Genomic DNA, 26,249 nt, shown 5'->3' with positions numbered 1-26,249 from the left:
ACTGCCAGGAACTTTAAATTTCATGAGGACATTGCCCTATCCCTTCAGAGATTTGACTGACTTTTGACTTGTTCAAGGTCGTGAGCCTGGTTAGTGGCAGCCAGAGTCTAGGTCTTCTGATTTCTAATCACCTAGTCTTTCCTACTACACCACTGTCATTCATCATTCATTCAATACAGCTTTATGGACGATAAATACAAAAATATTGTGCTAGTCGCTGTAGGTGATTCTGATTTATCAGACTCAGATTCTCCTCTCAAGGAACACAGAAACTAGTGGTAATAGCCATAAATGTGTAGTCAGAAGCTGGAACGATAAGGTATGAATAAACTATTATGTGATCTGGTGAGGATCAGTGGACCCTTGGTAGAAGAGGTGACAATTCAATTCTGCTCCAAAAGGCAGAAAGGATTTGTACATAAGTCTTAGAGTTTAAAACATGCAGTCCAGGGTTACAGTAAGGTGAACAAAGGCACTGGTCTTAGCCCTCAATAAATTCTAGGAAGTTTCAGGTTGTTTTTTTTTTTCGTAACAAGGTCCATCTTTCACCTGTGAATCTCGCAGACTTCTCCTGTTCCCTCTAGAATGCCTGTCCTGGACAAAATTCATGTAACTTGCCGGAAGGCCTTGCTTGATTCACTCCAGGCAGAGTGAAGAACTGCCTCCTGTTTCCATGGTTCCCTCCTCGCCCACCCACTTTTTCAGGGCACTTATGACACATCTCTGTTTATTTTACTTCTTTGCCCCGCACCCTTCACCGTTTCTGATTTTGAGAAAAAAAAAAAAAAAGGGCAACGCGCATAAGTGTATCTTCAGCCTGGGTACAGTGACAAAGTGCACAGTTGCCTGACAATTTGGGGTAAAGGAAGGGAACACCTGGCATATCCTCTTTCTTCCTCTGCCAGACGCCTGCCCACAACCTTCTTGCAGATTCAGCAGTGAACGTCACGTTCTCCACGCACCTGTAGCTCTTTCTACCGCCCCCTAGGCATGTAGGCATAGACCAGAAAGGCTGTGTCTGATTCCTCTCTATGACACCTGGGCCCGGCACGTAGCGACCCGTCCACAGAGGGGCCAGAAGAATGACTTGCCGAGGCCGCGAAAGCACCGCGGGGTTTCCTCGGAACCAGCCCCACCTCTTTCTGGGTAGGATCCCAGTTGCTGGGCCCGTGACACTCAGGGCAAGACGCCCACCAGCCCCACTCCCTCCAGAGCCAGCCAGTGCCTTCCCATCCGCCCATCCGGCTGCAGGCCCCCATCCCCACGCCCCCACCCGACACCACGCAACCTCGTCCTAGCGCCTCTCTGGGCGTCACCGCGCGAGCCGCGCCACCTGCGATTGGCCAAACACGGCATAGCGCCATCTCGGCCTACAAGCGGCGCTCGCCCTCATTGGCTGGTGACGGCAGGGGGCGGTGACGGTGGGCGGAGCCCCGCCCCTCTGGTCCCTCGCCGGGGTCGAGCCCAAACGCCGGCGAGGCTCACGCGGCCGGGCGAATAACTAGGCGCCCGGCCGTTACTCTGGTTACTGTGGAAGCGCTGCGCTGGGAGGGCTGCCGCCGCCCGCGAGGGATGCTGGTGATGAGTCGATCGGGAGCCGCCGCCGCAGCTGCTCTCTGAGTGAGGAGCGCCCTGGAAAGTGCCGTTCAGCTGAGTGAAGGTTCGGGGACCGGTGCCTCAGGAGCCGCGGGGAGGAGGAAGTCTGGAGGTGGGGGCTACGCTTCCCAGTCTTGGTGCCGCAGTCTCGAGTCCGAGGCCATCTTTGGTGGGAGAAGGCTGCCCCGTCCGACGTTTGCCTCTGAGCGTGGAGGTCCCGGGCAAGAGAAGGAGCTTTCTCCGCGCTGTCTCAGCCCTCGAGCTTTCCGACCCGGTGAGGCCGCAGTTCCCCAGCGCAAGATATTTCTTTGATGTTTGTCTCCCTGTTGCTCTTCCAGAAGGACACCTGCTGCTAGTGAGAGCAAAAGAGCAATTTCACTGCACAACAAACCAACAACAAAATTTAATACATTATCCGGAATTAACCCCCCAGGACCCCCAGCCCTCCCAGCACTCCCCCACCCCCCATAGATGGATTGCTTGAAAGGGGAGAGTCTGATCGGGAGCTGTTGGAGATTTTTAAATACTCTTCTTTAAATCCTGGAGAACGTTCTCGTCTTCACGTACTTTTATACCAACTTTGTATGATTTTGTAAATTCCTCTGATTTGAATTGTAACCTCGTGACGGTGTTTCCTGGACTTTAGCCGGTCCCCCGCGCTCCTTTTTGGCAAAACATTTTGGGGAGAGCATCTAAACACCAAAACCCTACCAGGGGAAAAAAAAAAAGGATCTCCTGACGTTGACCCGGAGTCACCGAAGAAGCCTTTAAACCATGTGGACTTTTCTCGGCATCGCCACTTTCACCTATTTTTATAAGAAATGCGGAGACTTTGTCTCTCTGGCCAACAAGGAGCTGTTGCTGTGCGTGCTGGTGTTCCTGTCGCTGGGGCTCGTGCTGTCTTATCGCTACCGGAGTGGGGCCCTCCTCGGGCGCCGGCAGAGCGGCTCCCAGTTGGCGGGCTTCTCCTATATTCTGTCAGCCTTGCCTTTCATTGGCTTCTTCTGGGCCAAGTCCCCCGCTGGATCAGAAAATAAAGAGAAGCTGGGGTCTAGGAGGGTAGGTTGAATTCGAAGTGGGCACATGTATGAGTGTCTTGTATTAAAATCAGGACTGCGATCACCCAGATGTAAATAGGGTAATTTAAAGGGTGAAAGGCTGCAAGTTAGATTTTCTGGTACGAATTCTGACATAGATGGTTTTGGTATTTTTGTTTTGTTTAAGCTCTTGACTGTTCTTGACCACATCCTTGGCTCTCTCAGAAATGATGGGAAACCTTTGTTTCATTTAGTGTTGGTGCGGAGCTAAACGAACTGGGTTTGATTAAGGAAAGGTGAAATGTTCAGGTCAGTAGGACTGAATCACTCTGTGATGGAAAAATAGTTTTATTTAAATCCTTTGGTAAGGATTGTGTTTGAACTTGGGAAGAAAGAAGAAAGCTGCTGCAGGTAAGCCTGTTGCTAATAAGAAGGGACAGCTGCCTGGGGAAAGTCACAGAACAGCTGGAAGAACTGGCAGAGTAAAATGTTAGGTGTTTTAAAGTCTTAGGCAAAACACTCTCCTCTCCCCACATCAGTGGAGCCTTGAGTAAATCAGTGTCCTAGGTTAGGTGAATAATTAATGTTTGGTCCCTGAGGAGACAGTAGAGGAGGACAATGGTGAGAGATATAAGAGGGGGAACAGATAGTTGAGGCCAGAATATATAGGGCCTGTTGGCTTTGGATGTTTATACTTTTCCCCAAGAGCACTGGAGGATTAAAGTATGCGAGTAATGATATTTGATTTTTACTTGTTATTTATTTATTATTTTTTTAAGTCTTTATCCAATTTGTTACAATATTGCTTCCATATTGTGTTCTGGTTTTGGCCATGAGGCATGTGGAATTTAGTTCCCCGACCAGGGATCAAACCCACATCCCCTGCATCGGAAGGCGAAGTCTTAACCACTGGACTGCCAGGAGAGTCCCTGACTTTCACTTTTTAAAAAGAACATTCTAGTTTCTGTGTGGAGAATGGACTGTAGGAGGCTAAGAATGGAAGCAGGGATGTGTGCTGAGAGACTCTTGCAGTAGGCCAAGTAAGGGATGCTGGTGACTTGACGTGAGTGAGTGTGGCCTACACAGTCATTTACTCCTTCAGGGTTCCTGAGCCATATAGATCAACACAGTTTAAGAAGAGAGGGGGTTTGGTTTAGAAGGTTTGCTCTACCACTGCTGACTGTGAGACTTTGGGCAAGTTACTAACTTTCTGGAAGAATCAGTTACCTCTTCTGTTAGGTGGAAACGGCACTAACCTTGCTGGTAGTTAGCGAATTGATTGATTTAATGTTTGCAAAATGCCTGGTACATAACTGTCTGGTAAATAGTAGTTATTCGTATTAGTCTCCATCTGTTAGGAACCTTTGGAATGGTGCTGAATTCAGTGATGGGGTGGGTGTGGGTTGGAGGAATGGGAGGATAAGGGAATCTTTAATCTTCAGTTTGAAGTCTTTGCTACTGTTACCTGAGATGATGTTCCTCAGGGCCACTGAGCACTAGTCCAGGAGGTTGGAATGCCATCATACTGAAGAGAAATTTGGCGGTTGGAAGTTGAATTACAGCAGTCAATATTGGTTCCATTTTGCAAACACCCCAGGCTCTCTGCTTGTTTCCTTAATTCCTGGGAGTCGGTAGACTGTATTAAGTTCCCATTAGTGCTTCGTCTACTGACCAGGCTCTGAAAGGCAACTTGCTCAAGAGTCCTCCTTCCAGGATTGTGTATGTGTGTTTGGAAAGGCTAATAAATGATGGCTAAAATGACAAGTGAAAGTGGCTCAGGTGTGTCTGACTCTTTCTGACTCCGTGGACTGTAGCCCTGTAGGCTCTTCTGTCCAGGGATTCTCCAGGTAAGAATACTGGAGTGAGTTGATATTTCCTTCTCCAGGGGGTCTTCCTGACCCAGGGATCAAACCTGGGTCTTCTGCATTGCAGGTAGATTCTTTACCATCTGAGCCACCAAAATGACAGAAGGGGTTTTCAATATAGTCAGTTGTTCTGGCTATTAATACTGAAATAGTAGGTTCTGTTGTGAAAATGTAATTTTTCTAAGAGAAATGATTAAAAAAGAAAACAGTGGACAGGGCCCAGGTCATTATAGAGGCCAGATGAATATTAGATCATAGAGGTTTAAAATTCTAAAGGATTTTAGGTTTTCTCTCCTTTTTGACTGACAAAAATGTTTGTTCTTATTCCTAAACTGGAGGGCCACTTGTTTGACCAAGTTCTCTTAACAGTATCAGAATGGGGGAAAAAGGAAGGTAAATGTGTTCTTCCTTTTGGACGACAGAGGATAAGGTAGTTAGATGACATCACCGACTCTATGGACATGAGTTTGAGTAAGCTCTGGGAGTTGGCAATGGACAGGGAAGCCTGGCGTGCTACAGTCTCTGGGGTCACATGACTGAGCGACTGAACTGAACAGAACTTTTTGCCTGAGGACTTCCCTGATAGCTCAATTGGACATGACTGAGTAACTTTCACTTTTTTGCTTGAGGTCTTTTATTAAAACCCTTTCAAAATGACATTTAACCTTATCTTAATTGTTAAGGTCAGAGAACCCCAGGAAGATGGTTCCTTGCAATTCTGTGTATGAATGTATTCATATTTGTGACTCCACATACCAACAAAAAATGCTTACTATAATACTGAATTATTCATTAAAAAAAAAACTGTAATAGGTACTGCTATGCTCAATGGGCATAAATCTCTCAAAACAGCCCTTTTTCATCTTGTAATCAAAGGTATGGTTTTTACTGTCAGCCCAACCAGTGATATCTTTAATGTTTGTTCTTATTCTTAAACTGGAGGGTCACTTGTTTGACCAAGTTCCCTTAAGAGTATCAGGATGGGGGAAAAGGAAGGTAAATATGTTCTTATATGTCAAGGACTAAAATTGCAAACAGGTTGAACTCCAAGGGACAGAATGAGTTATTCTCTTGGAATTGTAAGGTATGTATTCTCAATTAATAGATCCCTGGTCAGAATTTTACAGTCTTTTTGTTATATAAAAAGTGATTTTAGATTAAGATAGATTTTTCAGATGAAAATCAAGAGGGAGAAAATGAAGACAAATAGTGGAAATATCTAAAGGGTGCATGAAATCATATCAGAAGCTGTACATGATTTGTATCTGGTGGATGCTCAGTATGTATATGAAGAATTGAGTAAATAGGATAGAATTTTCCCTGTAAGACTTAGAAGTCCCTTGTAACCATATCTTATAATTGGCCTATTTATATTTCTAAATATGTGACAGCATTTTCTAAATATATTTGGAAGATGGAACATAAGTTTAATTTTACTGGGGTATTGTTATCCATTTTTGTTTAACCAGTATTTAGATATTATTGTTTTTTATATATGATCTGGATTTAAAAACATAACTGTTCATTTGGTTTGATAATATTTAGGGTATGTGAAGTGAAGTCGCTCAGTCGTGTCCGACTCTTTGCGACCCCGTAGACTGTAGCCTACCAGGCTCCTCCGACCCCGTAGACTGTAGCCTACCAGGCTCCTCTGTCCATGGGATTTCTTAGGCAAGAATACTGGAGTGGGTTGCCATTTCCTTCTCCAGGGGATCTTCCCAACCCAGGGATCGAACCCGGGTCTCCCGCATTGGAGGCAGACACTTTAACCTCTGAGCCACCAGGGAAGCCCATTTAGTTTTTACCTAAGATGCAAGTGTTCACTGTGCCTGTATAGTAGTAGTATGATTTAAAGACAACAAATGTGACTACATAATTCATTTTTTTTTTTTAACAGTGCAAAAAAGGGACCAGTATTTCAGAAACAACCTTAATAGGAACAGCTGCCTCTACACTGACCTCTTCTCAAAATGATCCAGAAGTAATCATCGTGGGATCTGGCGTCCTCGGCTCTGCTTTGGCTGCAGTGCTTTCCAGAGATGGAAGAAAGGTGACAGTAATTGAGAGAGATTTAAAAGAGCCTGACCGGATCCTTGGAGAATTTCTGCAGCCAGGTGGTTATTATGTCCTGAAAGACCTTGGTCTTGAAGGTAGGTTCATAGTGATTTTTAGGAGTTAATGTGGCATAAGCAAGCACTCTGCTATGACTGGTAAAAGGGTATTCCATTTTATCTTCATGTATAAAGGTTACACATTTATCAACAAATTTGCATGAAAATGAAGGTAAAGGAGAGGATAAGCATGAGGAAACATGAAGTAGCCTTTGTGAGATAAAAGTGGCTAAAAAATTGTAATGGTCAAAGTTGAAGACTGGAAAACTTCAACTTGGAATGAGGAATGAAATTTAGTGAAAGGTGAAGTGAACTATCATTTGTAGAGTGCATGTGATGTATCTGTGATGTATCCTTTTATTTAAGGATCATTCATCCATTAATCCAGTGCTTTTTAAATACTCTTCATTTAGAAAGTATTTTTGCTGTTTGCTTTGTATGAGGTGCTATACTGGGTGCCAAGGATAAATTGGCTAATAAGATCAGTGATCCTGTCTTGGGGTTCAGAGTGCAAAATAGGTCTGGAAATTGAGAGAGAGCTTGCTTGGCATTTAGGGTGGGCATGATGTAGTAATTACCAGCATTGATTCTGGCACTAGATTGCCTGGGTTTGAATACAGCTTAGGCACTTAAAAAGCTGTGTGATCTTGGATAAATTACTTAACCACCTGTGTGTTAAGTTTGTTGCTGTTGTTTAGTCTTTAAATCTGACTGTTCGTGCATGGACTGTAGCCCACCAGGCTCCTCTGTCCATGGGATTTCCCAGGCGAGAGTACTAGAGTGAGTTGCCATTTCTTCCTCTAGGGGATCTTCCTGACCCAGGACAGAACATGTGTCTCCTGCTTTGGCAGGTAGATTCTTTACCTCTGAGCCACCAGGGAAATCTCTGTATTAGTTTACTCATCTGTAAAAGAGGCACATTTAGGGTCCTTGACTCATAGGTTATTAAGAGGATTAATTGAATTCAAGTATAAAGATAAAGCAGTCAGAACAATTCCTGGTATGTAGTAAGCACTATGTAAATGTTTGCTATTTTATTCAGTGTACTGAAGAGGAGACCACTGGGTAATGGGGAAAGGAGTGGGACTTGAGATTGAGATTGGAGAGTTAGGCAGCTGCTGGTCCTGCAGGACTTTGAAGGCAGTGGAACAGGAGTATGACAGGGTCCTGTTTATGCCTCTAAAGGCTTCAGAACTTGAGAGCTCTTCCCAATGATGAACACTTCTTATATCCCGACTCAGTACCACTCAGCATGTGTGTGCATGCTCAGACATGTCCAACTCTTTGAGACACTGTGGGCTGTAGCCCGCCAGGCTTCTCTGTCTATGGGATTCTCCAGGCAAGAATACTAGAGTGGGTTGCCATTTCCTGTTCCAAGGGATCTTCCTGACCCAGGGATTGAACCCATGTCTCCTGCATTGCAGAAGGATTCTTTACCCACTGAGCCACCTGAGAAGCTGCTCAGTACCTACATACATTCCTAAATCTGAGATTTATTTTACTTTTTAAATACTTGCATGATTTGACCCAAGTCTGCAATTCGCAGCTTGAAATTTCATTTCACAGTTTACCATTGAATCACATTCTGCACTTCAGTTCAGTCGCTCAGTCGTGTCCAACTTTTTACGACCCCATGAACCACAGCATGCCAGGCCTCCCTGTCCATCACCAACTCCCAGAGTTCACCCAAACCCATGTCCATTGTGTCGGTGATGCCATCCAACCATCTCATCCTCTGTCATACCCTTCTCCTCCTGCCTTCAATGTTTCCCAGCATCAGGGTCTTTTCAAATGAGTCAGCTCTCCGCATCAGGTGGCCAAAGTATTGGAGTTTCAGCTTCAACATCAGTCCCTCCAATGAACACCCAGGACTGATCTCCTTTAGGATGGACTGGTTGGATCTCCTTGCAGTCCAAGGGACTCTCAAGAGTCTTCTCCAACACCACAGTTCAAAAATGTCAATTCTTCGGCACTCAGCTTTCTTTACAGTCCAACTCTCACATCCATACATGACTACTGGAAAAACCATAGCCTTGACGAGACAGACCTTTGTTGGGAAAGTAATGTCTGTGCTTTTTAATATGTTGTCTGCTGCTGCTAAGTTGCTTCAGTTGTGTCTGACTCTGTGTGACCCCACAGACAGCAGCCCACCAGGCTCCCCTGTCCCTGGGATTCTCCAGGCAAGAACACTGGAGTGGGTTGCCATTTCCTTCTCTAGCGGGAGCTTATTGCCAAGTCCAAATGGCATATGATGGTGGTTTTGACTAACACATTAGCAGAGCATGTAAAGAGAAGTGGACAGGTTCGTGACCAAATTAAGAGACAGGAATGGCTTGACTTAGTAAAGGATTGGTGTGAGGTATGAGAAGACAGGATATTAAAAAATTATTCTTAACGTTTTGATTTGAACAGCTGGTAGATGCAATGCCATTTGCTGATAAGAAAACCTGGAGAGGACCAGCTCTGGGAGGAAGTTGGGGGACCCATGGAGATAGACAAGTGGACTATTTAGTTGAGAATATTAATCTCAAGTGCAGAGGAATGAGTGCTTTGAGCTGGCTGGGGTAGGTATTTCAGAGATGTCAGCATGTTTGAAGTACTTAAAAGCCACAGCAGTGATGGAGACCAGCTGAGAGTGTGCAGAGAAAAAAGAGAAGACAGAATAAACCAAGTCCTGGGAAACTGACATTTAGAATTTGGGTGGAAGAAGAGAAGCTTGCTGGAGGACTGAGAAGGAGCCTGTAAAATGACAGGAAAGAGCCAGGAGTGTTTGGTGTCCTTAATCCAACAGAGGAAAGTGTTTCTCGCAGGAAGGGATGGGTACATATCCAGAAAGGAAAGCAGCCATATCATGGTTTGCTAATGAAGGGTCAGGTCAGAACAGTGCATAGAAAGTGCCGTGGGATTCGGCCATTTGGAGGTTGCCGTGAGACTGACAAGGTGTTTCGGTGGAGTTGTGTAGACAAAACCTGGACTGAAGTGAACGGGAGATGAAAAAACTTGAGGCTAGCAAACTACTCTCGAGGAGTTTTTCTCTAACAGAAAGCAGAAACAGGGCAGAGGTGAAGTGTAGATGCGAGGGTACGGGAGGGGTGTTTCGGCACTAGATAGAGCATGTCCGTGGGGTAGGAGAAGATCAGGCTGGCGGGGAGGTGACTAAAGGGGCGACATTCACTCTTTCATTTAACATTTATTAAGCATCGGCTATATTGTAAGTACTGTTCTAGGCGCCGAGGCTACAGAAGTGAACAAAACAGGTTCCAGCCCTCACAGAGCATATATTCTAGGTGCTCGTGTAGAAGATGGTGATAAAAGATGAATAAATAAAATTTAGAGGATATATTATGGTTATAAGCCCTTCAGAGAAGACTCAGAAAAGAGAGATAGGGAGTGTACTTCTAAATGATGCAGCGGGCGGGGGAAGGGAAAGCCTTACTGAGAAGGTGATGTTTGAGGGAAGGACTGAAGGAAGGGAAAGGAGAGCCCTAGGGCTGTCTGGAGGCAGAGAAGCTCTTTCCAGGCAGAGAGAGCATCATGGGATGAAGCCTGATGGGGAGGAGTGAGCCTGTGGCCTCTTTGAAGAGCAGGAAAGGAGAATTGTGTTGAATTGAGTGGTTTGAATTAGAGAAAAGGTCAGATGGAGAATGGAGACTGGATTCCCTGGTGGCCCACTATATGGATTAGATTTTTATTCCAAAGGGAGGCCATTGGAGAATTTCAAGAAGAGGAAGTTACTAGATTTCACCTCTTAGAAGTATGATTAGAAGTATCAATTTAATGTATTCTTGTTAATGTGTAGAAGAAAAAGACTAGATCATGAATTGGCAAGTCAGAAGCAGGGAGACCTGTTAGAAAGTTATTGCGGAAACTAAGAGTTGATGGCTTGGACCAGGGTCATGGCCGTAGTGGTGGGGGACTTGGTCACATTCTGGGAATATATTTGGAAGGGAGAGTCAGTAGGACCTGCTGCTGATGGATGAGATGGTGAGGGGTATGAGAAGGAAGAGTCGTGGTATTTAAAGAAGGCTAGATGGCATTGCCAAGAAGAGGTGCAGGATGACTCCTGGGGTACTCTAAGGTAGAGAGCAGGTCAGTGAGAGCAGGAGTTGAATAAGAGGGCTGAGACTGAGAAGGGGCAGACAGAGAGGAAAGGCAAGAGACAGCAGGGCCCTGGCCCCAGCGGAGAGGGTGGACTGCGAAGAAGGCAGGCCCCCGGCCTCTGCCCTTTCCCTGACCACCACCCTCCATGAGAGGGTCACCAGAGACAGGTGGGACAGAACCCTGAGGCAGGATTGTGTCACCTTTATCATTGAACATCAGGTGTGAATTTGATTGAGGTTTAGGATGCCATCTTCCTGACTGCCTGGTTAAGAAAGTGAAAGTGCCAAAGTCTATCATATTTGATTTTACCAATCAAATTGTGAAAGGCAGATGTTTCAAATCTTAAAGTAGACCTTATTTATATACTTTGTCTTAAGATAGCTAACCCAAGGAAAAATTTTACTATGCCACTACTGTATACTTTTTACATGTTCTGGTGTGTTCTCAACTGGCTAGTTTTAGCACTTAGAAGTTCTTGCAGAACTTCTAAGAAGGAAATGGAGAAGAAAATGGCAACCCACTCCAGTGTTCTTGCCTGGAGAACCCCAGGGACGGGGGAGCCTGGTGGGCTGCCGTCTATGGGATCACGCAGAGTCGGACACGACTGAAGCGACTTAGCAGTAGCAGCACTTAGAAGTTCTTACATAATATGAGTTAAGAAAAATAAGTTTATTTCAGTAGCTGGACAAAACAAAAGTGGAAATACTAGATGGATTTCAAACATGTAGGCCGGTAAAGATTGGCAGTTTGCCGAGATCCAAATTGAATACACTGCTAATTGGCAGCTTCTATGATACCTGTGTACTTTTCTCTGACTGAATTTTAGCTGGAATAATTTAGAAGCCAAACCAAAAAACTAACTTGGCTCGTAGGTGGGATGTTTGACAAGTATTCATCCAGCTTGTCCCTGACTGGACTTTAAATGTAACTAAAAAGCATATCAGAAAAAAGCTGATTTATTTTGATCTTGGCATAGATATGTGGTAAAATTGTGTATTATAAAGTTTTTCTTTCATCAGAAATGAAATTATTTTAATAGACTTAATCCTCAATATTGTATTTTAATGTATTTAAATATATTTGTATTATGTGACTTTTAAAATACATGCTAAAGTCACCTTGCTCACAAACATTTCTAATACTCTTATCCATTCTTTATCATAATTTTAAGCCTGTTCATAGTATTTTCTCAGTTAATATTTTATAATGTACTTTACCTACTTTATATTCATATTTAGGTTATTTACAGTTATTCTTTACATTTATTCTTTATTATAGGTAACATGAATCTGTTTTTGTATATAGTTTCAATAATTACTAAAAATATGAATTGTATCTTTAGGATGAATATCTTAGATGGATTACAAGGCTAATATTGTTACATTAAAGGGTGCTAACTTCTTGGTTCTTGATAGTTTTGCTGTACTTATTTTCTAAAATGTTACTAGTTTATGATATGACCAGTAATATATATAATTTATCCATTTTATCATTATTTCACCAGCAACTTTGATAGATTTGGTGTCTTCTTGTTTCAGTTTTATTTCATTGATTTGTTTTTTTTTTTAAATCAAGTTTTGAACATTGTTTTCCTGACATGTTCAGTGTTTCTCCGTAGTATGAATCATCTGTACATTTTCCCTGTTATTATTAGGGTCTGAATATTTTTCCTATGAATTTTAATGAATACATTTTATATGTATATATTTATCTTTTATGATATTACAAATTTGCTAAGACAATTATCTTCCAGAAGCATTAAGGTTCTGAAATAGTTCTGTTACTGTCCAGTCCTCCAAATGGCGTCATAGCTTTATGAACGCAGAAACTCATTTTCCACATCTGTGTCCTGTTGGTGGTTAGTGTAACTCTGGGCATATAACAAAAAACTGACTTTTTAAAAAAACTATTGTTTTGCAGATACAGTGGAAGGTATTGATGCCCAGGTTGTAAATGGCTACATAATTCATGATCAGGAAAGCAAAACAGAGGTTCAGATTCCTTTCCCTCTGTCAGAGAACAATCATGTGCAGAGTGGAAGAGCTTTCCATCATGGAAGATTCATCATGCGTCTCCGGAAGGCAGCCATGGCAGAGCCCAAGTAAGGCTCAGCTTCCGATTTTGCTGTTAAACATGTTTAACTTGGCCTTTGTACAAATACTGTTTTATGCATTTTCATAAGTGTTTGGGTATAGGTTAGAGCATAGCTGCTCTACTAGAATAAACCATAAGTTAGAAGAATGTTAATTCTTCAGCCTTTGTTCAGAATATCATATAGATTGTTTGAATGATTATAACTATAGAGAATTTTCCTATGATTCAATGTGTGATTTTTATGTGGTTCGAAATGAGAGGATGTAGTCATTGTAATTAAGTTCATATTTGGAAGTTGTGGGATATGTGCCCATTTGGGAGTTGGAGTTTGTGGTTATGGTGCTTTTTATTAAAAGTCAGGACAGAGGAGTTTAAAGGGAAAATCCCTGTTGCATTCATACTAAGGACCTGGACTGACAGGACTGGCTGGGTGTCCCTCTCTCTCTCTCTGAATTATAATTGATGTACAATAGTATGTAAATTACAGATGTACAGTATAGTGATTGACAGTTTTAAAGGGCTTCTTCTTTTAATTATTAGCTTATATTTACTTCTAGCCCTGTACACTATAATTGCGGTTTAAGTTTTAAACATGAGAATCTTCATGTCATCGACAAAGGCTTGAAAGTGAAAGTGCAAGTCACTCAATCGTGTCCAACTTTTTGCGACCTCATGGACTATATAGTCCATGGAATTCTCCATGCCAGAATACTGGAGTGGGTAGCCTTTCCCTTCTCCAGGGGATCTTCCCAACACAGGGTTCGAACCCAGGTCTCCTGCATTGCAGGCAGATTCTTTACCAGCTGAGCCACAAGGGAAGCCCAAAAATACTGGAGTGGGTAGCCTATTCCTTCTCCAGCGGATCTGCCTGACGCAGGAATTAAACTGGGGTCTCCTGCATTGCAGGCAGATTCTTTACCAATTGAGCTATTGGGGAAGCCCTGATAAAGGCTTAAATGCTTAATGTTGGCTTAAATGTTGACAAAGCAAAAGGAGAAATGAATTGATTATTCTTAGAACTTGAAGAATTTGATATCTATGAAAGTAGAATATATTCATTTTAGAAAAATAGAAAAATACTTAAAAATATAGAGGAGATTGTAAAAATTATCCATGATATATTTGTTGTATATATTCATCAACACAACAAAACTCTTGTGGGTGTGTAAAATTTTTCTGCGTGTATTTTATTTTTTAATGAATTGAGATAAAACCTCATGTTACTTTTTAAAATGCTTCTCTGAAAAGTCATTACATTAGTTACATATATTCTGTCTTAAAAAATTAGAAAGTTATAACCCCACCTAATTCTATAACCCATTGATGTTTTTGCTTTTCGTCATTCCAGCCCTTTTTCTATGTACATGTGTGTCCATTTTAGGGTAAACTGGAGATAGGAAAAAAGAATATTTCATTCCTTATTTAAATTTTTCAGTTGTGCTACCAGAGAATTTGTTTATTTATCTTTTAGTGCAAAGTTTATCGAGGGCACTGTGCTGCAGTTACTAGAAGAAGATGATGCTGTGATGGGAGTTCAGTACAAGGATAAAGAGACTGGAGACATCAAGGTGAGATGTAGCAGATATTAGCTTTTCATGAGAGATTTTTATTTTCTTTTTCTCCTACTCCTTTAAGAAGAGTAGGCCCACAAATTTATTATTCATCAAATGGACTGAGATCTCTCCAAACTCTCTGCACTAGATTGCAACACGTTGTTCTTTAGAGACTGCAGAATGCTGTTCAAATAACTTTGGAAACAAACTCCACGATGTTAACTGTATTAAAAACAAATGAGAAATGTACCCTAGCGGAGAGGTAGAGGGGAACTGGAAGATGCAAAAAGGAAGGATTCAAGCATGAGAGAAATAATTATAATAAAATAAACTATTGTTGAAATAAGAAAGATAAAAACTAAGAGACTCTCTGGGGAAATAGTTGAATAAAATAGTTTCCAGTATTTGCTCATGTTGGTTTAGAACAGAGGAGAAAGTCAAAAGCCTATCTGTTGATTCTTACATAGGGTAGCTACCTCCTAGGAATACACTCTAATGGGGCGATTGCAAGGTAATATAAGTATATACATCCATGTGTACAGAAATTCTTCTGTGCCGTAGCCATTGATTGAAAGCACTATGTGGGGTTAAAAAATTCTAGAATGTGGCTGGTCCTTGGGATTTGTAATATGATTCAGTTTTCTATGGGCTGTGCTTGCTTGTCCCAGTTTCCCCCAGTGTCCATCGAAGTGACTTAATCCCAGGTGGTTTGGAATGGTAGGACTTTGGTGGAAGGTGATCTCAAGGGGAAGTGTCTCTAAAGATGGGTCATTCATTAACCTCAGCCCACATGAGAGCTCCTTCATGAGAGCATTATCTCCAGGTACTCTGTAATGTCCCATAATGTGTTTAAATTTGCTTATGTACACTTTAAAAGAACAGTCTTTTCACTGTGTATTTCTCACCATTTAGCTGAGTGGTCTTTGTTTTTGTTGTAGGAACTCCATGCTCCATTGACTGTTGTTGCAGATGGACTTTTCTCCAAGTTCAGGAAAAACCTGATCTCCAATAAAGTTTCCATTTCTTCACATTTTGTTGGCTTCCTTATGGAGGTATTATAGAAATGCAATTGTAGAAGATAAAAGCAACTTGAAATTTGCAAGTTATTAAAAATATTTTATTTATTTATTTTCCTAGAATGCACCGCAGTTTAAAGCAAATCATGCCGAACTTATTTTAGCTAACCCAAGTCCAGTTCTCATCTACCAAATTTCACCTAATGAAACTCGAGTGCTTGTGGACGTCCGAGGAGACATGCCAAGGAATTTGAGAGAATACATGACTGAAAATATCTACCCACAGTTACCTGGTAAGAATAGTATTTCACTGCATTGTAATCTAGTCTGTAAGTCAGTCTCACAAAAGACTCTCCATCTCCAATTCTCACTAAAGCTTTGTCTAAACTAGGCTGAAAGATGAGAATGGCAGCTGAAAAATTTCATCTAATCAGTCAGATACAGTGGAGCTGAATAAACTACTTAAACTAGCACATAAAAAAATCTCCACAGAAAATAAAACAGTTTCAATGTATTTTTTCATAGTAGTAATAAAAGTAATCATTAATGGTGAGTAATCATTAATGGTGGCATATATGGTATTTTTTAAGGTAGTCTGGATAGCAATCTAGATATCTGAATTCTTGAAATATCTCTTATACGTAATTTTTGTGGTTGGTTTTTGTAGAAATGATAGCTGCCATCTATTGATTGTCTACTATGTAAGAGGTGTTTTACAAACATAATTTAATCTACACAACCACCCGAGGTAGGCATTATCATGGTCCCCATTTAGCAGATGAGGAGACTAAGATTCAGAGAAGTTAATTAGCTGCTCCAAACATAACCCTTTAGTACGGGGCAGAGCCGAGGTTGGAAGCAGGCCTGTGTGCTCATACGTCCCTGCCCTGGGAACGCGAGCGCTATGAGGGGTCATAAAGATCTTTCAGTTTCGAGTTGAGTACAGAAAGGCTTCATGAGATTTAACGTCTTTGTTAAACTCTCACTAAAATTATTTTTTTGAGAATGGGAAGATGTAAGAAAGACAGGTAACAAAAATTATTGAGAATATTGATAAAATTGAAAGGAAAACTCTGCCCAAATTATGATTACAGTAATAGCAGATTATCCTGGATGTGAGTATATTTGTTTAAATATTCTGGGTTTTCAAGTTAGTTTTTAAAATAAGGAACATTATTTTTTAAACTAAGCAAAAGCACCGTTTACCAACAGAATATCGATAGAAATTAAGGTACACATGGACCAATTTAGATTTTTAATAATGACATTTTCAGTACTTCAATGCATTTTCACTCAGTTAAGCCATTTTGAAGCTTTCAGATGGAAAGAATGAGTTATGTGTATTTAGGAAGAGGATAATAATGTGGTATTTTTAGCATCTTTTTCTTTTACTGTAGATTGTTTTTTCCCCCCAGTCCAAAGCATAGCTGGAGAAGACTGCCCTGTGATCAGGGAGAGAAACGTTTGCAGGTTTTATGTTCATATAGGTTATGGAAATTCTATTCATTGGAGGAAGGGAATAGTTTCAACACAGTCATTCTGCTCTTGTTTTCCCAGATTACAATGGGAATTGTATGAAAAGCAAGTTCATTTTCTATAAAGTGGAAGCACGAAACTTTGAAACTGGGAAGTATCACAGAGATGAACTAATCTGTTTCATTCTAGATGAAGACACTAAAGCTCCTCAAGAGATAGTACTGTCTACATATAACCCTTTTTTTTTTTTTTACTGTACACATACCCTCCTGTTGTTTGTGAATTGGTGGTATATTTCATCTGTTCTTATAGAATATGGTGGTGACAATAAAATAGGTGTTAAATATATACCTGTTGGTAATCATTTGGAAGAAAGGTGGGTGGTTTTTTTCCTTGTCTTATCATCTCATCTGGATTTCTTCCTCTAGGTTTTTGATCATACAGCTCTGTATCTATTTACATTAATTTTTGCTTAGATTCCATAGCCATCTTTTAGCAGGAACAACTGTCTGCTTAATGAACAGTTCGTTAATAATTAGTTCTCGACTTTTCACAAGGGATATTTGTAACAGCCATCACAGATGTGTAGAATGTATTTGTGATGCTTGATAAGAAAATGTGATAATTTGAAATTGGAATGTTATACACCATTTATTTGGTGGGGTGGGCTTTGTTGCAGATCACCTGAAAGGACCATTCCTAGAAGCCTCTCAGAATTCACGTTTGAGATCAATGCCAGCAAGCTTCCTCCCTTCTTCACCAGTAAACAAACGAGGTATTATCTTACTGGACCAATTTTATAAAAGATATTCCAAGTATTCTAATTCAGTATTCCAAATGACATGTATGTGGTACAGTCTATAACGTGGTACAGAAAATAGATTATTGCAATTAGTGCATACTAATTAGTTTTATGATATTTTTTATTTAGTATTGAGTATACATAGGTCACTGTTCGAGTTATTGAAAATAAAAGTTAATTAAATACAGTCCTTAATCTAGAGAAGGCAGTTTTCCAGTGAGAGATGTAAATAATTTCAGAACAGTGCTGATAAATGCTGTAATGAAAGCCCACTCTTGGTGCCCCAGATTCACTGTGAAGGAGTGGGGTGTACAAGGCAGGGAGCGAGCCTGTGAACCAGGAAGGGTAATTAGGGGAGATGTTGCTCTGGAGACAAAGCTGGACAGTGAGATGAGGGACTTCTGAGTAGGCAGAACAACATCTGCAGACCCCAGGATGGCTGAGAAATGGTAGCACTTAAGTAGCTCCCTAGACCCCTGGGGCATAGGAGAGGTGGCAGAGTGGTAGAAAGGTAAGATAGTTAGCTTTAATCCTATAGACAGTGCAAAGTCATTGAAAAGTTCTTTATTGTTTATAATATCTTTATTGAGAGATAATTCACAGATCACATAGTTCACCCATTTAAAGTGTACAGTTCATTGGTTTTTGGTATATTCATAGGTTGGTGGAACCATCACCACAATTTCAGAACGTTTTTATCATGCTGGAATGAAAGCATGTAACCATTAGTAGTCACTGCTCATTTCCTCCCGAACCCCAGACCACCATTAATTTACTTTCTGTCTCTATAGATTTGCCTGATCTGGACATTGCCTATAAACGTAATCATACAATGTGGTCCTTTGTAACTGGCTTCTTTGAGGTTCATCCATGTTGTAACATGTATCAGTCTTTCATTTAGTTTTACTGCCAACTACTACTCCAGGCGTGGATATACTACATCTTGACTATTCATCAACTGATAGACATTTGGATTATTTCCACTTTTAGTTCATACCTGTGTATGAGTTATTGTGTGGACTTTTATTTTCACTTTTCTTGGTTATATTCCTTAGAATAGACTTGCTGGGTCCTAACTCTCTCTAAGGAGAAGGCAATGGCACCCTCCTCCAGTACTCTTGCCTGGAAAATCCCACGGACAGAGGAGCCTGGTAGGCTGCAGTCCATGGGGTCACTGGGAGTTGGACACGACTGAGCGACGTCACTTTCACTTTTCACTTTCATGCATTGGAGAAGGAAATGGCAAGCCCCAGGGACGGGGGAGCCTGGTGGGCTGCAGTCTATGGGGTCACACAGAGTTGGACACAACTGAAGCGACTTAGCAGCAGCAGCAACTCTCTCTAATGCTTTGAGCAACTGCCAAACTGTTTTCCAAAGTGGCTGATCCATCGTCCATTTCCATTAACGATATATGAGGGTTCCAATTTCTCCACATCCTCGACAACATTTATTAGTATCTGTCCTTTTGCCGTAGCCATCCTAGAAGGTGTAAAGTAACAATAAAAGCAGAAGGTAGAGAAAGGATTTCGGTAACATCTAGGATGTAGAATACATAACTCAGTGATTAATGGTAATAGGAGAGAGCGAGGTCTCTTGATGGATTTCAGGTTTCAGGCTTAGGTACTTTGCCAGCTATTTGCTGACATTGGACTTAGGGAAGTGTGGGGAGATAATGAGTTCATTTTTGGACACAGTGATGTGACGGATGGGAGGTCATTTGAGTGGCCAAGTGGAGGCCCATTGAAAACAGGAGTGTGGGGCCTGGAGAAGAGGTGTGAACGAGAGCTATTGATATACTGTGCTTCCTGAACATAAACAGCTGTTGTTTGCCATGGAGAGACATGCATCACAATGTTCCAGTCATAGAAATTAACTATAATACAAAGCAGAATGAAAGCCAGTGCCGAACTGATACAAAGAGCATGCTTTGGGAACATACCCCGGTTTGTGGAATTGGGAATGTTCCGTGGAGGAGGAGGAATAAAAGCTGGTTATAGCTAGTGGTTTCTAGTGAAGGTATTACACTAATACATAAAAAAACTTGGATTGAAATTTACAAGCTACTTTTTCATAAATTAATATATGTGTATTCTATAATTATATAGTATATTGTGACATTACAGAAAAAAATGATCCATAATTCTGCCACCTTACCACTTTTATTATGATTGTTTTATTTCCCTAAGAGAGAAAATTAAATACATGCTTTGTTTAACTGTCCCTCTAAGTCATGGGTCATGAACCAGGCTGACAACGGGCGGGAATCTTAGAGTCAGGACCGCAGTGAGGAGGTGCTGTACCTTGAGTCAGATTGCAGAGCTTTCTGCTTCTGTGGTTTTGATTCAAGGGGCTGGTTCACTCAAGGTTTCTTCTAAATTAACTTCTGATGTGTTTGGAATATCTGCATATTCCCTTAGAACCATATAGATCTCTATAATATGCAGGCAGCAAGTATTACTGTGAAATGCCAACGAATTCTTGATTTTTTTCCCTTGTAAAAGACTTGCTTTTTATGCATGATGCCTGTTGTGTTTTTTTTTCATGAAAGAGGCCTTACACATATTTTGACATTGTCTGATTGAACCTTATATTCACATGTGAGTTTTTTGAGGGCAGGGATCACGTTCCTGTCCTCACTGTATCCCTAGCATCTGGCACATATTAGTTACCCAATAAATAGTAATTGAATCAACTCTTGAATTTTTTGCCTGAGTAAATTTTTCAGTATTTAGTATTTTAGTATTCTTATTTACTAGCTGACATTCATAATGTTTATAAATTATTAACAGAGTAGGTTTTTGGGGGGGGGGTTTGTTTGGATCTTAAAGGATGCTCCAGGATGACATCATGATCTAAGTTCTCTTTTTACAGGTGTTCTTCTTTTGGGAGATGCATATAATATGAGGCATCCTCTTACTGGTGGAGGAATGACTGTTGTTTTTAATGATATAAAATTGTGGAGAAAATTGCTGAAGGGTATCCCTGACCTTTATGATGATGCCGCTGTTTTCCAGGTAAGATATTCTTTGACAAAAATATCTCAAAATAGATTTCTTTCTGGGGCCTAAGATGAATGGGGCTTTGCAGAGAAGATCTGTACTTGGAAGCATGGTCCTTAGTAGTGATTCTTAAATAGTCTTGTTCAGGATTAAGAACGTGACTTGCAACTTGTGAATCTTCTAGAATTTCTGGTTTGGAGGTTACATGGGCCACTTAGCCTCAGAGATGTAACTCGTTCCTCTGGAGATTTTTTTTTTTTTTTTTGATGGGAGTGTAAATGTTGAACAAGACATAATTTCTAGTAGATAGTCCTCAGGGTATCAGTTTAGGGGATTATAAACATAAGTTTGTGTTTTTTTTTTAAACCCTTACCATATAATAGGTGATCTTTCTCTTTTTCAGGCCAAAAAATCATTTTATTGGGCAAGAAAAAAGTCTCATTCCTTTGTTGTGAATGTCCTTGCTCAGGCTCTTTATGAATTATTTTCTGCCACAGATGGTAAGTGCTGCTATTTTTGAATGACTGTTACTAAATTATAGATTTTTAGCACAAGAAGGGAACTGAATTACAAAAAATTAGTAATTAGGCCAGAAATAGAAATGTTTCCTGAGTTTGCCAACTTCCAAGTCAATAAGTCCTTTTTAACTCCATCCTCGAGCACAATTTTGGCTAATCATCATGTATCCACCACTGTGTGTAGGAAACTGTTCCCTCCTTAGACAACCTTAGTACCAGTACCTCAGTCATGTGCCACTGTTTATTCCTCTGGTCCACATCACATCACGCGTTCCCCAAATGCAGAAGATTGTGATGGAAGATCTTTCTGACCGTGAGTTAAAGGGCAAGGTAGTGTTAATCCTTTTTCTTCCCAGACAGTAGTTTCAATTAACTTTTCGAAACAGTATTTTGTAAAATGAAAATGAGCTTCGTGTCAAACCTAGATTTTTGTCTCCTGTTAAAATGCATAAGCAGAAGGTATCCACCTTTTACTCGTGTGAAATATTCCCACTTTACTATAAGCCTTTTGTTTCTGTTTCCGTATGGTAGAGGCTGATGGTCAGTCTAACATGAAGGAAAACATGACTTAGCAGAAACAGGGCTAGAGATGGAGGAAAAGTCACCCGTGCCACTTCCCAGCCGTGGCCATGTCACGTACACATTAGTGAGCGGTGGGCTAGTGAAATGAGACCTTTAGGTTTTCAAAAATAAATGTAAGTCCCAATACAAAATAAAAAGTCTTTTTTTTTTTTTAAGAACATAACTCTAATCCCATTACCTCTGGTATTTGTAATACAAGAAAGCTATTTCTGTGACCTGGCTGGGGTGCTAGTGCTCCTTGCTTTGGTGATCTGATTACCGAGGATGACACAGTACAGATACTTCGTGCAGCCCCTCTAACCGTCATTCTTGCTAAAAGAAAAGACAGCGTGTTGTGATTTGCCAAGCAAATCTCTCTTGCTAGTTGAGCATGAAAGTTACAGTGGCTGGTTGAGCAAGAAGAGAACTAACTTTGGAGTTTTTCTAAGCTCTTCTTTCTAAGCTTTTCTCAGCTCTCGAGTTTCTTAGAGTTTGAATCTACCCACAAAACAACAGAGCTGTGAGATACTGAAGGAGGAATAGGCTTTATTGGAGTAAAAGTTTACCTGTTGTAATCTTTTTTATCTGTTGTAAAGAGTAATCGAGGTATACTTGAAGAACGTTAATTCTATACTATTAAAAAACAGTTATTGATTATACTATGGTGTGAGGGTTTAATGATTTTGAAAAGTATAATAAAATTGTACAGATATAAGACATTATTATTCATTTGATAATTTACTGCTCAGAGATATGCCCCAGGCATCTTAGAGACTGTGATTCTGGTTTCTAGAATTGTGTTTTTGTAAGAAAAGAATGTACAAAATATTTGGCATCACTTAAATGAATTTACAACACAATCAAGGAGATAGCTTTTAAATAACTTGTAACTTCCAAGGCCTACATGTTTAGTAATTATTTACTAGCAGAAAAAAGTTTATTTATTTGTGAATTACTATGTAGTCTTCATTATGAAATTTAAAAGAAATCTTGGGTGGCTAAAATGCTAACACTAGATTTTTAAGAAATCTATGAGGTGTAATAAATGTTACATATTCATTTTTTTCTGACGTATCATTAGCATCCCACGTAAATGTATGAGTATTTTGATTGAGAGTAATTCTAAACTTTTATTTTAGATTCCCTACATCAACTGAGAAAAGCCTGTTTTTTTTATTTCAAACTTGGTGGAAAATGTGTTGCAGGTCCGGTTGGGCTGCTTTCCGTGTAAGTTGCTCTGATGACACAGAGGAAACAGATACTCCAGATTTTCTTAGGACTGTTTGGTTTATGCTGTGCTGCTTGGTCGCTCAGTCATGTCCGGCTGTTTGCAACCCTATGGCCTGTAGCCCACCAGGCTCCTCTGTCCATGGGGATCCTCCAGGCAAGCACACTGGAGTGGGTTGCCATTTCCTTCTCCAGGGGATCTTCCCGACCCAGGGATCAAACCTGCTTATCTTATGTCTCCTGGATCGGCAGGCAGGTTCTTTACCACTAGTGCCACCTGGGAAGTTTGATTTATGAACCACTGCTAATTGCTCTACCTGCTGCATGTCATCATTTTATTATTGATTAGTATCCCAATCAAAATGTTCCCAGAGAAATGAAAAAAGGCAGTATTCAATCCTGCATTTTATTTAGTTCTGGGCAACAGTGTTGATCCTGAGTTGGTGAGTAGATGAGGCTAAAACCCTTGATTAAAAGAGCAGCTTGCTTTTATGCCTGTGGGCTTATAGCCCTGACCTGATACATGGGAACCATGAAAAATAGAGAAGTTTATATTTAACATTGAATTTTATTGAAGTGTGGAACTCATGAAACTCAGCCCTGACGGTGCAGACATATGTAGAATTACTCTTAGAAAATCTGCAAAGTGAGATTCCTTATGGCTTTTCTCCTTTGTCCACTTTCTGAGTGTCAATATTGTTACCTTTTGAAAAATCTAGACTCCATAGGCCAGGCTACTTCAGGCTGAGATCTCAAGATTAATGAAAGAAAGCAGCTCAGGACATACAATTCATATAAACTAAGATAAGTGACTGGCTTCTCTGACAGGAGTAAAGTCTAAGTAGTTTCTTGTAAGAAAAAATTTTTTAATTTGTCCCTTGACCAGCAGATACAAGCTTGTAAAGTCCCCTAAAATGTTGAGTGTATATTTACCTTTATAGATGATACACAATTGGAATCTCTTTATCAGTCAGTTTTAATTTTGGGGTCTTAATTATATGTATATGTATTTTTTCCCATTACAGATTATCTCCCAATCCTCTGGTTTTAATTGGACACTTCTTTGGCGTTGCAGTCTATGCCACCTATTTTTGCTTTAAATCGGAACCTTGGATTACAAAACCCCGAGCCATTTTCAGTAGCGGTGCTGTATTGTACAGAGCGTGTTCTGTAATATTTCCTCTCATTTACTCAGAAATGAAGTACTTGGTTCATTAAGCTTAAAGGGGAACCATTTGTGAATGAATACTGGGAACTCGCCAAGCCTGCAGTGACTTGGAAGAGAGTGTATATAGCACAGTACTCCTCCTGCTTCTAAAGTGGGAATTCTTGGACCAAGATTGGGATTGATTTGTTTTTGAAGTTATTTTGTATATAAACATACATGTAAATATATACTTTAGTTTGCAATTTCAAATGAAGGGTAAAATAAGATAGATATTTAAAAGAAATGATTGTTACCATAAATTAGTGCTAACATTGAGGAGCTGCGGTTTGTCTTTTGAATTCAGTATTTGGGATGAGTCACTGTGGGACATGCAAATAAAATGAAGAATGAACTCTCATGTCTTTTTTTTTTGGCCACACCCTGAGGCATGTGGTATCTTAATTCCCTGACCAGGGATCCAACCTGAGCCCCCTCCCTCCATTGGAAACACAGAGTCTTAACCACTCACCAGGGAAGTCTTTTTGTCTGTTGCTGTGGGCTTCTTTATATAACTTCATGAAAAAGAAAACCAAAGTGGAATGGGAAAATGCAGAGGGAAGCCTTTTCTGTTAAATAGCTCTTGATGTTGGGGAAGTTGCCTTAATATATCTGGACCTTATTTTCCTCATGTATCCCTCTATCTCCCCTCACTTATCCAATTGGATAAGGTTCTGAGTTCCTGGAAAGAAAATGTCACACTCATATAAAAAGGGAATCAAGGGCTTTATATAAATTCCACTGTGTAACATTAATAAGCCAGGCTAGGCTTATTTCAAGGAACAGCGAACAGGGCTGTACACTGGAGTGTATACCAGACTGTATATTGGATGGTACACTGGACATACATGACTGGGATACATGTCATGTCACATACATGACTGGGAGTGTATACCAGACTGTATATTGGATGGTACACTGGACTCAACACTGGGATGTACACTGGATGTACACTGGATGTACACGAGTGTATATTGGACTGTACCCTGGAGTATACACTAGACTGTACACTGGATGTATATGACTATTGGACTGTACACTGGAGTGTATACTAGACTGTACACTGAACACACACAAGTGTATACTAGACCATACACTGGACTGTACATTGGGCTGTACATTGGATGTAAACAAGTGTATACTGGACTGTACACAGGACATACATGAGTGTGTACTGGATTGTACATGATGTACAAGAGTGGTCACTGAACTGTACATGGATTGTACATGGGATGCACACCCGAGAGTACCCTCAACTGTACACAGGATGGGTGGCACACAGGCTGTGCCCAGGATGGTAGACTGTACTGAATACTGGGAGGTACCCTTGGACTGTACACTAGGTATGTCCAGATGCATCCCACTGTGTCCCAGGTGTTTCCAGATGTGCTTCAGCTGTGCATGTGGACTGTACACCAGATGTATCCAGCTATGTTCCAGATGTGTACTGTACACTATACTGTACACTGGACATAGACTGGTGTATATTAGACTATATACCGGATATACACTGGACTGTAAACCGGATTGTAAAGAAACTAAAACAAGTACCAGCATGATGTTTTCTGGTACATCATGGGCACACATCCTTTAAACATACATATGCAAAATGCCAAGCTCTAATGATTTTGGGATTTAGTTTCTTTTTTTAAAATATATATTTAATCGGAGGCTAATTACTTAATATTGTATTGGTTTTGCCATACATCAACATGAATCTGCCTTCTGACTTTTCCTTGAGGTCCAGGTAGACAACATCAGTCTGTGTTCAATTTCAAGATGCCAATAAAATTCAAAGGTTAACTTGCTTTCATTTTATTACAATCAAAAAGTAACTAATTCTAAATTATATACTGCATGGTTCAAAACCCAAACACCTCGCAACTGAACTTGGTATAGATGTACGTTTTCTACGCATAACTAATATTTTCCAAGGAGAGAGTTTAAACAGTTGTAAAGAAGTTCTCATACAAGTAACAATACTTTTGAATCCCTTGTGTTTCTATCAATTTTCCAAAACATGGCCCCAAACTAAAGCCATTGGGAAACAGATGATGTCAAAACTAGTTAACAATGAAGAGATACTTTA

The 26,249-nt window shown here is 40.5% G+C and overlaps 1 protein-coding gene across 2 annotated transcripts; it reads left to right on the top strand.

The window, feature by feature from the left end:
- Positions 1 to 1,452: 1,452 nt before the first annotated feature.
- On the top strand, positions 1,453 to 24,515 carry SQLE (squalene epoxidase). 2 transcript variants are annotated; one of them, XM_019973987.2, is made up of 11 exons: positions 1,455 to 2,655; positions 6,396 to 6,648; positions 12,631 to 12,811; positions 14,276 to 14,372; positions 15,296 to 15,409; positions 15,495 to 15,666; positions 17,529 to 17,624; positions 20,523 to 20,665; positions 21,054 to 21,150; positions 22,869 to 22,956; positions 23,982 to 24,515. In XM_019973987.2, the coding sequence occupies exons 1-11, from the start codon at positions 2,371 to 2,373 to the stop codon at positions 24,172 to 24,174; spliced, it is 1,719 nt and encodes a 572-aa protein (XP_019829546.1). In that variant the 5' UTR covers positions 1,455 to 2,370; the 3' UTR covers positions 24,175 to 24,515. The 2 variants fall into 2 exon arrangements, with proteins under 2 accessions (XP_070658562.1, XP_019829546.1); XM_070802461.1 differs by lacking the exon at positions 22,869 to 22,956 and having other exon boundaries at positions 1,453 to 2,655.
- Positions 24,516 to 26,249: the final 1,734 nt, after the last annotated feature.

This window comes from Bos indicus, chromosome 14, assembly GCF_029378745.1.
Source record: "Bos indicus isolate NIAB-ARS_2022 breed Sahiwal x Tharparkar chromosome 14, NIAB-ARS_B.indTharparkar_mat_pri_1.0, whole genome shotgun sequence".
Classification (NCBI taxonomy): Eukaryota; Metazoa; Chordata; class Mammalia; order Artiodactyla; family Bovidae; genus Bos; species Bos indicus.
Note: the sequence above shows the minus strand (reverse complement) of the source record. Positions and strands in the feature narration are given on the sequence as shown.